The following is a 17,414-nucleotide window of genomic DNA, read 5'->3' as shown; positions in this document are numbered from 1 at the left end:
GAGATATTGTATGCATCACTAAAGAGAAACCCAACAAAGCAAAGACCTATCCGTCGTCGTCGACCCATGCCACTCACCTGTGCCACGGAATCTGCCATGAAACAGATGGATGGATGGATTGTTTGACACACAACAAACCGTCATCATCTTCCTTCCTTCGTCGTTTCAAGAGAAGCGGAAAATAAAACATTGTTCAAACAGAACGCGCAACAGTAAAGAACAACCGTCCGCTCGCTCCTCGGAAAATGGGAAAGCAGTCAAGAAAAAATGACAAGGATTCAGCAGGTTGAGCATTCACTCTGGAAGGACCATCATCCGAGGGTTTGGAAGTAATTTAAAGTTCGTTTCCAAATATCGTAGTAGTACGAACAACAATAGCTTATTCGTGTTGAAAAATGATGAAGAACAATCCTGTTGAAGTCGTACATATTTCCGGTGAAAGAGAAAATGAAAAAGATTTTTCATCCCTATCATCATCTTATCAAGTTCTCGGCAATATAGGGACAGGAAGAGCTGATGGAGAGTGGGTCTGAAGATCGAAAACGGTTCCTCGCCAGGCTGCCGCATCTAACGATGTGTTTATAGGATAAGTCAGCGGAGAGGACGAACCGTCGTCGTCCGATGGGACTTCAGGGTCGGGATGCGGGCGGAAATGTTAAATTGAATACGCTATGCTCGGTGGAGCTTGGCTTGGAGCAGAGGGAACCTGTCTTCCCGCTCGAGAAGCTTCCAGATGAATTTATTTTACCGTCAGTTTTGATGGATAAACATTCATTTTGAAAAGCTGCAAAATTGGAAGTAACCCCCTGGCGCACGCTGTGCTGCAATACTTACTTTTGTTATTTGTATAGATTAACGTTGACTAAGAAATGAAAAGTGTCATTTATGGAATTAGTATGACAGTGATTCTATTAAGCCACCAAGATTGTCACTGCACATGACCTAGATAATGTGAGATTTATGCACTGGCGAAAGCAGTCTTTCATGTTTTTGGAACCTGTGCTAGGTCAAACAAAATGAATTGTGTTACACAATGTTTCCACCAGGGTCATCTTTGATAGTCTTATAGATACTTTGAATCGGATTGAAAATGGTTTAATAATGTTATGAGCTTTTCTTCTTCATTTTCTTCTTTATGGCTCTACGTCCCCACTGAGACTTGGCCTGCCTCGCTTCAACTTAGTGTTCTTAGAAAGTACAATAATACACTATGTCCAGGGGAAGTGGAACTTTTTGTTACTTGCGAATTGCTGGCAAAAAATATCTCCACTCATCTGCTGGTTCCGTTGCAGGTCACCATCTTTCTCTTTTTTCACTCTTTACCTCTTTTCTCTTTTCTCTTTCTTCTCATTCTAGATGATGATGGCAAGGCATGTTTTGACGATTCGAAACTGTCGCGACATCACTCGCACTCCCTCAATGGAACGGATGCAGCCATAATGCATCTGGCCCCTCCGCCCCTCGAAGCCGTTGGGTCTGACTTCAATACCATTCAAACGTCCTCGGAACACAACCGAAACTCTGTGAGCCGCTCAAGTCTCATGGGTAAGTTTCGGTTTTGCCCCCACCCTGGTGTATTTTTCTGTGTTTTCCCTCTGTTCCGATCGTTTTTGTTTTCATTTCTGTCTCACAACACTTCTCCAACTCAAAGACACATTCACAAACAGAAACACTAATTGTCAATCATATCCCTTGGTCCATCCCGTTCTCACTGCTTCTCCGTGTATATGAAGATGACTTGATTTTCGATTTTCGATGTGTCCTCTCGTTTGAATAATGACCACTGATCCACTGATGAAATGTATACAGGCATTCCATAGAAAACCGATGTGGGAGAAATTGCGTATTTTCGAAAGATTTGTTCTTTTCGTCATGGGTTTTTTTTAAGTTGCAAAACTTGCTACTTGGTGGGTTGTAGTGCATCGAATATTATTGCACTTCTATTTTTTTTAACTTCAATATAAAGATGACAAATTTTCAGATTAGGTAGTTCCAAAAACCATAGTTTTTAAAAACTAAATATTTTCGAAAAATTTATGACTTTTCAGCCAATGGATCATTTGAGCCGACTAATATATTGGTATATGTTTTACATCTATACATAATTTGGCCTTTTCGACGTATCATTCATGAAAACTACAATTGATTTAAACATAAATAAAGGAAGTTTAAAATCAGTCAACTGGTTCAAAAGTTATCGTAACTTTGATAATCTATAGACTCGAATACTTTGTTTTTCTGGAACATCCTATCTGAAAATTGGCGAAATAAAAAAAAATCGGGTGTAATTATTTTCGATAAACTACAAACTTAAGAATTATCACGACATTTGCAGTTACACTATATCCGTTTTCTATGGATGGCTGTATAATTGTATTTATGTCCTACATTTTTCTACAGACTTCTACATAACTTTGCCTAGAGTAAGATACTCGTTTTCTCTTAAGAACTATGTTTTAGGTTGTTCATGGTGAACTGTTACGAAAATCTTCTTCGCGTTTTTGGGATATTGGAAGTTGTTGTAAGAATAAATCTTCTTAAGTAATTATTTAAAAAAGTGTAGTTTATACTAAAAAACATATAAATTAAAAAAAAAATAAATAAATAAAGATACACATCAGTTTATTCTTTGAAGAAATGTAAGGTTATCCAACAAGAATGTCTTTAAACAATTCCGGAATATTGCCTGGGCAAAATGTTGGAGTCAATCATGGAAAAGACTGTGTAGTGGCTGTCAAAAATATTCAACCGGACATTTTCGAGTATGTATAATTAAAAAAATAATTCAATGAAATTGGTGTTGATATTTTGGGCAAATAACTTCAACTTTTCAAAGCATGTTGTACAAGCAGTCACTACGTCACTACGGAAACTTTTAAAAAATCCTGAAAACTTTTTAGACATTTTTTTTTATTTTTTATTTTTTATCGAAAGTCCTAGATAAACTCTTAGATAAAGTTATCCGAAGACTAAATAAGAAAGATCATGAGAAATCCTTCGAAGAATGCAGAGCAAGTCTTCGGTAAGTAGTAGAAATTATTTCTAAGGGAATCGCGATTAAAAAACACTAGATTTATAGTAGACCCGGTAAATAAATAATATGAAAGTCTACCAACGGAAACCCACAAAACCTTGCGATTCTTGTGAAACAACAGCCGCAGAAAGCTCAAAGCAATGTAAGGGGATAGTTACGAAGAAATATTATATTTTTTTGGATAATTGTTTTAAACTACAGCTATATGGTAAATCTAATGCAATTAAATTCAATATCTTACGGTTGCGCAAGACTAATCTGAGAGTCGACTTTCTAGCTTTATAGTTATGCCAAGAAAAAGCAAACCTGAAATAGTTGCTTGAATAACGATGCGTGGAAATATTGTCAAAAACCTAAAAAAAAACAGGTTTAATAAGGGGCTGTCCATAAACCACGTGGTCATTTTTTTGGGACTTTTCAACCCCCCCCCCCGCGTGGTCATTAGTCCATACAAATTTTTTTATTTGTCCATACAAAATGGTCATTGGCCGAAACCCCCCCCCCCCCCCAATGACCACGTGGTTTATGGAAAGCCCCTAAGTAATTTGGAGAAATTCTTCATATAAGGCCGTTACAAATATTTATTTCACTTTGTGTGCCACCACTGTTTGGCTGGTCGAGGGGGGATAAAAATAATAAAGCATTTAATTAGAAAAATATTAAAAACTCATCGGATTTGTTAAAGAAGTTTTAGCAAGACTCGATATTTTGATAAATAATTTTTTATCTACCCCTCAAAATGCCATTTAGAGCCAAACATTTTTGAAGGGGGGGGGGGGGGTAGGAGACAAAAAGTCAAAATTAAATTTTGTATCAGCCTAAATTATGTGGAAAACTCACGAAAAGTAATTTCTTAGAAACTCCGATATGAATGTCAGATGCATGCATTTTAAACTATATAGTTGTGCGAATTCACGAAAACAAATACCTGTGGAGAAATTCCTAGAGAAACGTATGCAAGAAGCCAAATAAATCTCATCTCCTGAGATGCTTTTTTATAAATCCTTTATTAAAATTCGCTTTTTTAGAAATCTGTGAGAAAACCTTTAAAAGAATCTTTGAAAACTTTGATTGAAACCCTGCAGCAAAATCAGAAGATACTCCTGAGGAAGTCATTGGAAGAGTCTCATGGGTATATTGGAAAATGATCTGAAAGAACATGCCATAAAATTACTGAAAATATTCCTATTGACAATAGTTGAAAATAACCAACGAAATTTCGTGAAACTAATCCAGGAATAGCCTTTGGTGCAAATACGTGAGAAACACATGGAGACAACTTTGAAATAATTCAAACGGCAGTAAAAATAGAAACTCCTGACAAAAATCCAATCAAAAATTGTTTTTTTTTTAAGAAAGCGTTGTTAAAGCGGATTCTTTGAATAAATATCTTAAGGTGAAGATATCACGTAGCCAGACCCCAAATTTTCAAGAGCACAAATCTGAAGAATCAAAAGACAGTTTGAGCAGAAAAGTTTTATCGATTGGTTACCCGTTGGAGGTGACCAATCGATCAACTATTCAGCGCCAACCGTCATGTGATTCTTCAGATTTGTGCTCTTGAAAATTCGGGATGTGGCTTCGTCATATCTTCACTTTAAGCAATATATGGGGTAGGAAATCATGTAAACAGAAAGTTGAAGAGATTCTTGACCAAACCCTGGGTAAAAACTGCTGATAAAACTTCCGAAGGATATTCTTAAATAATTCCATTGAGAAACTTCTGAATGAATCTCTCGACATACTCCTGAAAACGTATAGGCGGCATCACTCCAGGAGCTTTGAAGTATATCTGGAAAGAAACCTGGAAATTATCGAAGAAACCCATGGAAACCTCCTAGGGGAGTTCTCCAACAAACCTTCGAAAAGAGTTCTCTTAGAAAAACCTCTGGTAAAAATATCTGCGGAAGTTTGCTTGAAACCAAGATAGAGTGATGTTAGTGCATGCGTTAATTATACATTTTTTGCAATTATTGTATCTGAAAACTACGTTGATTTGGAGTTTACATATCTTCTTTAACAACGTTAAACCTTTACGCAGAAAAAATATAGTAAAATCAAAAATATTTGTGGTAAATTCAAACAAATTGTTCTGGGCACAACAATAAAACTGTTTGAAACAAATCAAACGTCAGATTTGAAGCAAATGTTTGAATAAAATTGCTTTTTAGCCATTTTTTGCCAATTGCATTTTTTTTCCATTTACTGTGAAATCCCACCACCCCCGTGGCACTTTAAATGCCAACACCATGTAGATTCCACATGCTCCCGAAAACAAGTTGACGGAGAAGGGGGGGGGGGGGGCTCCTGGTATCGATGCCAATAATATCTCTTGAGATAAGGCTGGCCAGTTGGGTCCATTCCGGTTTGAGTACAACACTATACTGCAGCGTTTCTTAAACTATAGGTCCCTACCCACCAGTAGTGGGTCACGAGCTGATTTTTCGTTGCTCGCAAAGGCTTGGGTGGTATTGTAATAAATATCTTTATGCAATTCAGTATCATTTTTTTTATTTCTACTCATTTCGTTGCACAAAAAAGGTCACTAATTTTCAAGGCACTTCCCAATAGACTTCCAGATTTTTCGGATTTTGGAGCAAAATATGCTACCTCATTAATGGTTACTTCCTTAGGCTCCTGAACCATTCAATATTGGTATATTGCGTAAAAGGAACATATCCCAATATTGAACTTTGCGGTCTGAAAATCCACGAGAGCAATTTAAACAATCAAATGTCCAAGAATAAAACATGCTTCATTTAGCTTGTTAGTGACGTGACGTACACAGCAAAAATTCACTGAACATAAAGTCTAATTGGATCGTTGATCTATGTTTTAGGCACCATCTCCGGTAGGTTGATTTAAAAGGGTTTTCAATAAATGAAAACCAATTTTCATCTTGATATCACTGTTTATTTACTGAGAGTAATGAGTCAATTTTAGCGAAATACATAAGCATGCAAATTTTTAGTCAAACCAATTGGAAACATTGTTGCCCGTGCCTGCACAACTGCGTACTTCCGGTACTTCCGGAAACAAGCGTATATGTGAAAGGGTACGTACTAGGTCATCATGCAGCAAAGCCATTCACCGAGTTCAGTACAAATGTTACGCCTTTTGTAACATACGAGGATCCGTAGTGATTACATTAACTCATTCATTCATGTATAATAAACATGGCCCGAAATAATGTCTAAATTACTGTCCTTTTCATCCGGCGGAGCAGCAGCACAAATGCTGGCTGGCTCGCTACTACACAGAAGCAGAAAGGACTGTTCCGCTTTGAATCGACCAAGAAGACACATTTCCCAGCACAAAGGGATATACATGCTGTACGGCACAAGCGGAAAAGTGCACATGTACTTACTACATACTGAATTCGCAACATAACCATTGAAGCACAAAAGGGCAGCACCGAAACCAAGCAGACGAAGAAACACGGATGCCTTTTGGATTTGAATTGGAAGGGAAATAGATGGATACACGAAATGGACGGACACTGAGGGCTCGGTCCAAAACACGCCACAACGACCAACTGCCGAGATTCTTATACACTACGTAACGAAGACGACGACGACGACTACGAGCAACGAGCATGCATGAATTGGGGCAAAGGAACCATTAAAAAACTCCATCTTCCATGATTACGCGCAGGGTTTGTTGTGTGTTGTAAAAAGAGAGATACAAGAAAATTTAAATTTATCTCTTCCAGTTATTTCCAGAGCTGTCTCATTTTGCTTTCCATCGGCGACACGAGGTACATATAATGAAGGGTTTTTTGGGGTTCATCCTTTATCACTGTCGTCCAGCTTAGCAATAATGGAAATGTTACGTATGTATAATGCTTGAAGTATCGCTCCGCCCTTTGCAAAAATAAGGAAAAACCCCTCTCTTGTCGCCTTTTTTGTTGCTTTGAACACTTATGGTCTGTTATTTCAACAGAATCATTTAGAGGAACATCCAAAAATCACTTCAAAAACAAATATTCAACATCTCTCCCCTTCTATGGCACATTTATTGTATGAAACATCTGAAGTTTTGTATGAGTTATCACACTTTTCTTAGCCCATTCGCCCCCTTCAAAACATGACGTAGTTTATGAATATTTCAAAACACGAAGACAATTTCGTCCATTTAAAACAAAAATATATATGGTTCGGTGGCACGGTAAAGGCTGGGTATGCTGCGCAATTCAGATCCCATTGTGATCCACTAGCCTCTGCCCAGCAACTCCTATCCCTATTTCCACGCGGTACTGGCCGGAAACTATGAGCAACCTTAGGGAAGATCGGGTAACCAACCCCGGTGGGAACTTTGGTCGTAGGCTGACAGGGAAGGGGGATTTGCTTCGGCAAACCTGAGCATCTGTTCTCCAGGAGGAGCGGCTCACAACAGCGTCTGATCCCCATGTTAGGGGCGGCTGATCTACGTCCGAGTGCCAGGGAAGGATTCTAAGCTCAACTGTGCAGTATGGTCCTCCGGAAAGTAGGGGGTTGGTGTCAGGCCCTACGAGCCAGCCGTAAAAAACCATTGTAACGGAAAATCAGAAACAGAATAATACGAACCGAGACCAACGGCAACGACCCCAGCGAACAAAAAGGACTTGCGATTGGAAACTCGGTACGTGGAGCTGCCGATCTCTCAACTTCATTGGGAGCACCCGCATTCTCGCCGATCTACTGAAGGACCGCGGGTTCGGCATCGTAGCGCTGCAGGAGGTGTGTTGGACAGGATCCATGGTGCGAACGTTTAGAGGTAATCATACCATCTACCAGAGCTGCGGCAACACACGCGAGCTGGGAACAGCTTCCATCGTGATGGGTGATATGCAGAGGCGCGTGATCGGTTGGTGGCCGATCGACTAAAGAATGTGCAGGTTGAGGATCAAGGGCCGATTCTTCAGCTTCAGCATAATAAACGTGCACAGCCCACACTCCGGAAGTACTGATGATGACAAGGACGCATTTAACGCGCAGCTCGAACGCGAGTACGACCGCTGCCCAAGCCACGACGTCAAGATCATCATAGGAGATTTGAACGCTCAGGTAGGCCAGGAGGAGGAATTCAGACCGACGATTGGTAAGTTTAGCGCCCACCAGCAAACGAACGAAAACGGCCTACGACTCATTGATTTCGCCGCCTCCAAAAATATGACCATACGTAGCACCTTTTTCCAACACAGCCTTCCTTATCGTTACACCTGGAGATCACCACAGCAGACGGTATCTCAAATCGACCACGTTCTGATTGACGGACGGCACTTCTCCGACATTATCGACGTCAGGACCTATCGTGGCGCTAACATCGACTCCGACCACTATCTGGTGATGGTCAAACTACGCCCAAAACTCTCCGTCATCAACAATGTACGGTACCGGCGACCGCCACGGTACAACCTAGAGCGACTGAAGCAACCGGATGTCGCCTCAGCATACGCGCAGAATCTCGAAGCCGCGTTGCCAGACGAGGGCGAGCTCGATGACGCCCCTCTAGAGGACTGCTGGAGAACAGTGAAAGCAGCCATCAACGACGCAGCCGAGAGCACCATCGGGTACGTGGAACGGAATCGACGGAACGAATGGTTCGACGAAGAGTGCAGAACGGTTTTGGAGGAGAAGAACGCAGCGAGGGCGGTAATGCTGCAGCAAGTAACTCGACAGAACGTGGAACGTTACAAACAGAAGCGGAAACAGCAGACCCGCCTCTTTCGGGAGAAAAAGCGCCGCCTGGAAGAAGCGGAGTTTGAAGAAATGGAACTGCTGTGCCGTTCCCAAGAAACACGGAAGTTCTATCAGAAGCTCAACGCATCCCGCAACGGCTTCGTGCCGCGAGCCGAAATATGCAGGGATAAAGACGGTGGCCTCTTGACGGACGGACGTGAGGTGATCGAAAGGTGGAAGCAGCACTTCGATCAGCACCTGAACGGCGTGGAGAACGTAGGCACGGGAGCCCACGGCAACGAAGGAAACGACGACGCCAGTGCAGCGGAGGACGGAAATGAACCAACTCTCACGCTGAGGGATAGTTAAGGATGCCATTCACCAGCTCAAAACCAACAAAGCAGCTGGTAAGGATGGTATCGCAACTGAACTCATCAAGATGGAATGACATCGTGGATTTTCTAGTCTCCAGTGTTGATCTCTGCACGAAATTCGTTAACAATGCTAAAGGTTACAAAAATCGACGCAGTTTGATGTGTATGCTTCATTCAGTTTTATACATGGCCAGTTTCATCGATGCTGGTTCGTATAATCCCAAAAATCCTGAAATCTATTGGGAAGCCTTCTGTTTAAAAATAGTGTTTTGAGTGTACCTATAGTCTTTTAGTACACTTTGTATAGTTTGGTGTACGAGAAAGGCAAAAAAAACAAATATTCTAGGTTTGCTGAGAACTAAGCAAAATTTCAAAGAGATCGTCCCTTAAACCAGACACTGGACCATTGAGATAGCTGTTTGGGACGAACAGGCATCTTCAGGGTGTGAGTATTGATGATCTTCTATTTTAAGCCGAGACGTCAGCTTGTTGTTCAATGTGGGGATGGGGAGGGAAGTGATGATAGCACTAATCGCTTGTTGCTAACAGGCCGGGGAGTTTACTGGATCTGCAAGAGTTCATGCGTATGTCGGAATGTTTTGGAAATGTTTGTTTTTGGCAGAAGGTTCACGTATTGGTGTGTGGATGCCAGGCCCAAAGTAATAGATTGCGTGAAGAATACTGTGTAGCGGCACATTTTGCTTCGTTGGATAACTTGTAGATATGATAGATTAACACTGTGCTGTTAAAGGTGCAACGAAGGGAAACGGTTTTTTTTAATCCATCTCTGGTTCTAGCGATGGTTATGATGTATTTTTAAAACAGAGAGTATGAAGAAAGTAAATAGAAAGCTACAAAATAGAAAAAGGAAAGAGACGAGTCTGTGATTGAACCCATAATCTTCTGCGTATGAATCAGAAGTGGTAGCCACTAGACCAAGCTCGTGTGTCAAACTCAATCTTCGGCTAGAACTCAAAAACTGGAGAAAAAAATTGATGTATGGGGATCGACTGTGATTGTGGTTATGTTACGGGAGTTTTCGGCTTCCAGTCTTCGCGTTATCATAAACGGATTTATGTTCTACATCTGACGTTTCGGATACGTGTATTGAGCTTTTTTCAAAGGATCTACACATGGACAATTTAGTACAACATTTAACAACAAAATTTACAAATTCTTACAGATAATCACTCCGTTCAATCGTGAGTTAAAATGTGTTGAACATAGTCGCACGTCATCCATTAACTATAACGAGATACAAGATTTTATTCGGATACCAGTTTGTGGTGGAGGCGTTGCAAAGCTCACGTGATTGATTTCGATCGTTGGTGCACTTTTCAAATTCACCGGTTCACTTACATTGGGTTTTGTTTTACCGCCTACAGTGATTATCTGTAAGAATTCGTAAATTATGTTGTTCAATGTTGTACTAATTTTTCCATTTCTAGATCTTTCGAAAAGGCTCAATACATGTAACCGAAACGTCAAGTGTAGAACATAAATCCGTTTCGAATGACGCGAAGACTGGAAGCTTAAAACCCCCGTAACATAAAAAATTTGATCATCAAAAAAAGTTAATGATTTTCGTTTTGTTTTGTAAACTAGTGAAACTTGAGTAAGAATATTTAGAAAGTTGAATTAGGGAAAAATTAATAAGTCGAGAAAATAAAGTGATATTTCGCACAGGGAAAATAGCAGACAAAGTATTACCAATTCACATGTAGGAGGAAGCATATATTTTATTACGCAGTTCAACTCCACCTTTAGCTCTTCCTTGTTTGAAACTCAAACCTAAAAGCAAACATCTATTTTTCTTGTTTTCATCATTTCCACTCCATAGTAACTGATAAGCTGTAATCAGCTGCCTGCAGCACAGATAAAAATAACACTCATATTTATTACGACTACCTTCGTCGCAGTTTCCTCTCTCTCTCTCCTCTTCTTGGCGTAACGTCCTCACTGGGACAAAGCCTGCTTCTCAGCTTAGTGTTCTATGAGCACTTCCACAGTTATTAACTGAGAGCTTCCTCTGCCAATGACCATTTTGCATGTGTATATCGTGTGGCAGGCACGAAGATACTCTATGCCCAAGGAAGTCAAGGAAATTTCCTTTACGAAAAGATCCTGGACCGACCGGGAATCGAACCCGTCACCCTCAGCATGGTCATGCTGAATACCCGTGCGTTTACCGCCTCGGCTATATGGGCCCGCAGTTTATCCAATCTCATAAAAGCGAAAAAAAGTATAACAATGGTGACCTACTTTTTCCCTGTACCGTCTTGAATAAACCACCACCAACCAGCTCCTGTGTATTCTGTTGGCGATAAAGAAGCTAAACTTTTTCTTTTTTCTTGTTACTTTCTCTTTTCATGAATCTTGCGATGAAACCAAAATCCATCACCGCCACCATCCACCCCGAAAATAAAAAACCAACCAGATATCGTTAGTGCCAAGCTCGGCATGACCGGTCCCCAGCTGGGCCAGAGCATCTCGCAGCAAGGATTCTTCTCGTCACGTGATAGCCTGGCGGCGTCGGGTGCGTCCCGGCCACTGCATTCCCATGTGTCCGCCACCACCTCGGAGATGGATTTGTCCCGCAAGGACCGGAAGCGAGAGCGGAGCAAGCTGAAAGCGAGCGACCAACCCTTGCTGGGGTCCTGGAGCCGCAGTGGACCCCGGGAGTCCGCAGCGCACACCACTGCGTCTGCTGCGGCGGCAGCGGCGGCGGCTGCAGCAGCGGCAGCGACCCGGGCATCCAGCAACCACCTGGCCCCGCCGTGCGGCACCGGGAGCACCTGCAACGGGGCCGACCGATACACGTAAGTTGGCGTTTGATTCATTCTGTGAGCTGTTAAGTTGTTAACATGAATATGCGTTGATATTTTTTTAAATTTCCATAGTTTGGAGTCATTCCATCTCAAACATATTATGTATTAAGCCCATATCGCCGCCAAGTTCAAAATTTCAGTTATCATTTAAAAGACAATAAGTCAAAGAAACTTTAAACATGATGAAACTATTTTTTCCACAATTTACCTACAATTAAAACCAAAAACTTGTCATCTGTAAAAGTTTGACCAAGTTTACCTTAAAGCTCATTGAACGTTCCCTTAGACTCAACAAATTTCGCTGAAATTTTTAGGCTACTGGAATTCTAAATAACTGATTCAGAGACTAAGACTGAATTATTTGAGTTTTATGTTTTTCATATAAGTGTTGGCCAACCTACAAAGTAGTATTTGGGGCTGTCCATAAACCACGTGGTCATTTTTTTGGGACTTTTGAACCCCCCCCCCCCCCCCCCGCGTGGTCATTTGTCCATAGAAAATTTTTAATTTGTCCATACAAAATGGTCATTGGCCGAACCCCCCCCCCCCTCCAATGACCACGTGGTTTATGGACAGCCCCTTTGCTGGTTTTCAACTTCAACTTTCATATATGCTTGAAACAATTCATGACTCCACCGAAATTTCCTAAATCAACTGGTTTAGCTCCATGGCCCACGTCTAAATGCAATCAGTAGAAAATTGGCTTAGACCTCTTTATACTAATCTTCTCATTGCTTGCTCACATTACCCAGTGCGGAGCTGTGGAGAAGCTAAACAACAAGCTGTGCTGAGGTAAAAATAGACGACGTGTTGTGCCGCACCGGATTTATTACAGCATCCTAATCTTCTACAAAGAAGAGTTTTCTCACCTGCCGGGCTGTTATCCATGGCAACAATGTCACGATTGATAAGGTCGCCGGTTACGAGAATAGAAACAAACAAGGTTAATGCTGGTTTGGGGCGCATGGTATATGTTACGCACGATGTACGCAGAGTCTGTTCTGGTAGATAAACAGATTTTCAAACCACTGTTTTTTGGGAAAAATCGTTTGGGTAAGAGCTTTCATCTGAAATTAGCTGCGTAAACCTTTTATAAATGATGGTTCCGTTCTGATTTAGTATCAAATGGTTTAAGGTAGAATGCTTTAAACAGAGCTTCGGGTAAATTATGGTAATGAACAGTAATAAAAAACATGAGGGTAATCATTATAGTTTTGATCTTTATACATTTTTAACCCCATGGATCGTATTATCAAGACTTTCATAGACATGAGAAAGTCACGAACAAAATTTTATTTGAATTTTTTTTTAATATTAGATCGTTCTGCACTTGTGGACATAAAAGAAGAATAGAAAAAGCGTCATTTGTTTTGAAATTGTTTTCGATAAATGTGGTTGTTTTTGTAAGTATCACGAAACGTTATGAATAAATATTTGGGATATTATTGAAAAGTTATACTTAGTAATAGCCATTAGCGTAGCTAGGAGGGGGGGGGTTCCAGGGGTGCATAGATCAAATGTTGTACCCCCTAGAATTTTTCCTTGACACTTGACAGTCGCCTAAAATTTAAAACTTCACACAATAATTACAATATTTATTAATGGCACATTTAAACAAAACTTAAGCAGACCCGGAATTACTTATATACCAGTTGTACATTTTGACGTTTTGGACATTGGTAAGAACAATCAACAACAGGCTTCTCCATGGATTCCTCTAGAAATACCTCTATCTATTCATACAGTGATTTCTTTAAGCTTCCTCAAGACCATAGGTGCAACCAGAGGAGATTATCACCAAGGCTAATGACTCAATAAACCACCCATCGTTCTGCTTGATGCCGAATAACAGGAAATTGATGCTCCCAATACCATATTAGCCTAGAAGTTCTTCCGAAGATATTAGTTTGATCACTAATAAATCTATTTAGAATATCAAATTGGTTTCATTTGAATAAACCCAAGTAACACAGAAAACATCTTGAGAATTGAACATTTCAAAATGTGTTCTATAAATGCTCTATAAGAGAGATATAAAACATCTGGTGTTAGAATCTAGCTTAAATTATGTTTTCAAACTTCAAAATAATGATTGAATTTGAATTGTATAAATTACAGCGATTACACAAATGTATAACAATTATAGAGCTTAGCGTATAGAACTTGATACAACAATTTATGCTTACATTTTCTTCAGCCTACTGCATTATTGTAGGTTATCAGGTATCTTTATTTTTAAGGCTTATCATATTGAATATGAAGACCGGAGTCCAATTCAGAAGAAATTATCACGACTCTGGTTAATCTCAGGGCAAACAATGCATTTGATTCACTTCTGTCCTTTCAAGCATACCAGGCTTTCCAGTATCCCAGATTCACAGGTACACCAGAAAAATGTAAGATCGATTCATTGCAACCCGATTTCGATTAGATTACAATCCGATTCCATGCAATATTGCATCACGAATGATCACCTGAAGATATATTCGTATAGCATCCATCAACCTCAGAAATATTGCCACAAATACCTTTTAAAATGATTTTTAGAGAAGCACAACTTCAATTAGCAACTAGGAAAAAGATTCTTTGTTTACAATGTTTTGACGTTTCAGTGATTTTCGTTTGACTAAGAGCAAGTTGTAATTATGTTATTTTTTAGTAGTGAAGAATGCTGCCATCCAAACCAATGAGTTGGTATGTTGAAAATACACTTGCGAGATGTTCTCATTCAATATATTTTTGAGTTGCTCGCAAGTTGTGATTTGAACAAGTTTTAAACTTATTTTCAATTGATTACATGATTGTAGAACCACAAAAAATAATTTGAGGTTATGTTTTATTTTTCATTAGAGAAGGTCATCTGCGTTACAGTACCTGCTAAAAATGTTGATCATTTTCAATTGTATCCATTTCTTTATCGACTTTTATCAGACATTGCATGAAAAACCTTCAATTCACGTATTTGATAAACTGGAAAAGATTATAGTCAATGACCATGTCAATAGTCCATTGTACGAGCTGATTTTTTTAAATGAAGATTTAACTGGAAGTGGCGTCCTTACCCGTGAATATCAATATCATTATCAACACTGTTTTAGTTTCATATTCTGATGAGCACTTTTACTTCAGATAAAAATAATCGAATCTCACAAGGCACAATAAAATAATGTATTTAAATATTTCACTATGATACAAAAATATCAAATTGGTTCACATATTTTTGAACAGTGCATTGCCAGTTTATTTATTCCATGGTGCATTTTCAATCCAATTTGATGGCGCATGGAAAACAAACGAGTAGAAGGAAAACCTTCACCATGAATTTGGAACGGCAAGTAAATTCTAGATAACAACACCGAGTTCCAACTCACAATTATTCATCTGAAAACATGTTTAAGAATTATCACTCTGAAATATTTTCTGGGCTATGCAAGTACATTTTTTTAAATTTTTCTTCAGTTGACAGAAGTCATTGCTTCGCCATGTGTATATCGTGATTGTGATTGTATTATATAAGTAATTTGAACAGATTTATCATTGACGATAAACGCAATAATAACAGAGGTGCACTCAGAAGAAATTTTACGTTTTATAAGTGTATTCCAAATCCTTATATATAACCTATAAGATGTTTTATAAGCCGCCATTTTTGCGCTGTTTTGATTATATAAGTGTCCGATATTAAGTTAATAATACAAGAAATAACACGTGACTTTGTTTGAAACGTGGATTTTAAACTATTATACAACTAGCTGTGTTACTTGGGAAATTCACCACGACATTCGAAGGACCCTGTAGGAGTTTCTTCTAAAATCCTTACAACAGTTCATTTTGGAATTCCTCAAGAAGTTTCTTTTGGGATTCCTATTTCGAGAATGTCTCTCTTTTTAGTTCCTCCTGCACTTCCTTCTGGTATTTCTCCATGAATTTTCTTTGGGATTCCATTAGAAAATTCCTCCTTATTGTATTCTTCTGGTAGATCACCACAAGGGGTTCCTTCAAAGATCCCTCCAATAATTCATTCCGGAGTTCCTTCTTTGATTCCTCCAAAAGCTCCTTCTGAAACCTATCCAGGAGTTTTTTTTCTAAGGTTTTTCTAAAAGTTTATCCATGGTTTCCTTCAGGAGTTCTTTCAAGGTTTTCTTCTCCTCTCTTTCACCAGCAGTTTCTTTGGACATCTCTACAGTGGTTTCAACCGGAATTTCTTTTGAGATTCCACCAGAACTTCTTTCTGTGTTTCCTAAAGAATTTCCTTTCGGGATTCATCCAGCAGTTCCTTCTTAGTTTCCTTCAGGAATTCACTCAGATATTCATTCTAAGATCTCTGCAGGTAGCCTCTCCAGAATTCTTTCAAATCTCTCTCAGGAGTTGCTTCTGGGATTCCTCCAGGTATTCTCTTTTGGATTCCTTCAGGAATTCCTTCCTGGATTCTTTTGGGATTCCTGGAGGACTTCCTTCTTGGATTTATCCAGGATTTTTTCCCGGCACTCCTCCAGCAACTTTTTCCGGCATCACTCCATTCATTCCATTCAGGATTCCTCCAAGATCTCTTAGAATTCTACGAGGAATCCCTTTACGGATTCCTCCCATAGTTGCTTCAGGAATTCCTCCAGGATTTTCTTTCTCAGATTTCACCAGGAGTTATATCTAGATAATCTTCAGTGATTCCCCAAAAGTTATTTCCGGGATTCCTTCAGAAATTCCTTACGGAATTCTTTCAATTATTTCTTCCGTGCTTTCTTCAGATATTAAACCAGGAGTTCCTTCTTACAAACTACAAATATCTCCTTCTGAGATTCTTAAAGAAGTTTTTTCAAGATTTCTCCGAAAGCTTCATCTAGAATTACTCCAGGTACTCCTCACAGAATTGCTTTTGAAATTTATCTAATTCCTTTCAAGATTATTTTTGTGGGAGTTCCTTCTAAAACTCTTCTGGAAGTTCCTTTAGGGATTCCTTCTGAGATTCCTCCCGATACTTTTGGAAAGTTTTTAGAAGTTTTTTTCTGGGATTCTAAGTAGGAATTCCTGTGGAAATGTTATCCTTCTCCTGTTGGGAAAACCTATAAAGAACACAATTAAAAATTCAATACAAAGTTGCTAGAGGAGCTCCGTAGGAAATTTTTGGATGAATTCTTCGAAGAAGTCCTGTAAAAACTATATAAGAAACTCCTGGAATAATGCCGTAATGCCAAAAACTTAGAAAAATTTTCCTTTGCGACCTTAGCGGCATGCAGTGCCCTGTAGCAAGCAGCAAACTATTGGTCTTGAGAAGCATTTGAGCGAAATTTATTTTTGTCTGCAAACACAATACATTATTCTTTACGCAGGATTTCAAAACCACTTTCTCAGATACAGTTGTTGCGTCCGATAGCTACATATCTTATGAAATGAAGCAGGCATTTATTCCCATTACTTGTTATTCACATGATTGTGAATGGAAAAAATCATGCAATGTATTTTTTTTATTTACTGGATATTAATACTTAAGGCAAGTAAAAATTTTATTAATTATGATTTT

At 39.4% G+C, this 17,414-nt stretch overlaps 1 protein-coding gene across 5 annotated transcripts in view; it reads left to right on the top strand.

Moving 5' to 3' along the window:
* Positions 1 to 17,414, top strand: part of LOC109415821 (cyclic nucleotide-gated cation channel alpha-3) — a 571,815-nt gene that overhangs the window by 376,980 nt on the left and 177,421 nt on the right. For 4 of the 5 annotated variants that reach the window (XM_062853068.1, XM_062853069.1, XM_062853067.1 and 1 more), the window contains exons 4-5: positions 1,357 to 1,545; positions 11,506 to 11,887. In XM_062853068.1, coding sequence (XP_062709052.1) covers positions 1,357 to 1,545; positions 11,506 to 11,887 — 571 coding nt within the window. The remainder of the gene's footprint in view (positions 1 to 1,356; positions 1,546 to 11,505; positions 11,888 to 17,414) is intronic. The other variant, XM_062853070.1, reaches the window with a different exon arrangement.

The sequence above is a fragment of the Aedes albopictus genome, chromosome 2, assembly GCF_035046485.1.
Source record: "Aedes albopictus strain Foshan chromosome 2, AalbF5, whole genome shotgun sequence".
NCBI lineage: Eukaryota > Metazoa > Arthropoda > Insecta > Diptera > Culicidae > Aedes > Aedes albopictus.
The sequence above is the reverse complement of the archived record's forward strand: the minus strand, read 5'-3'. Positions and strand labels throughout refer to the sequence as shown.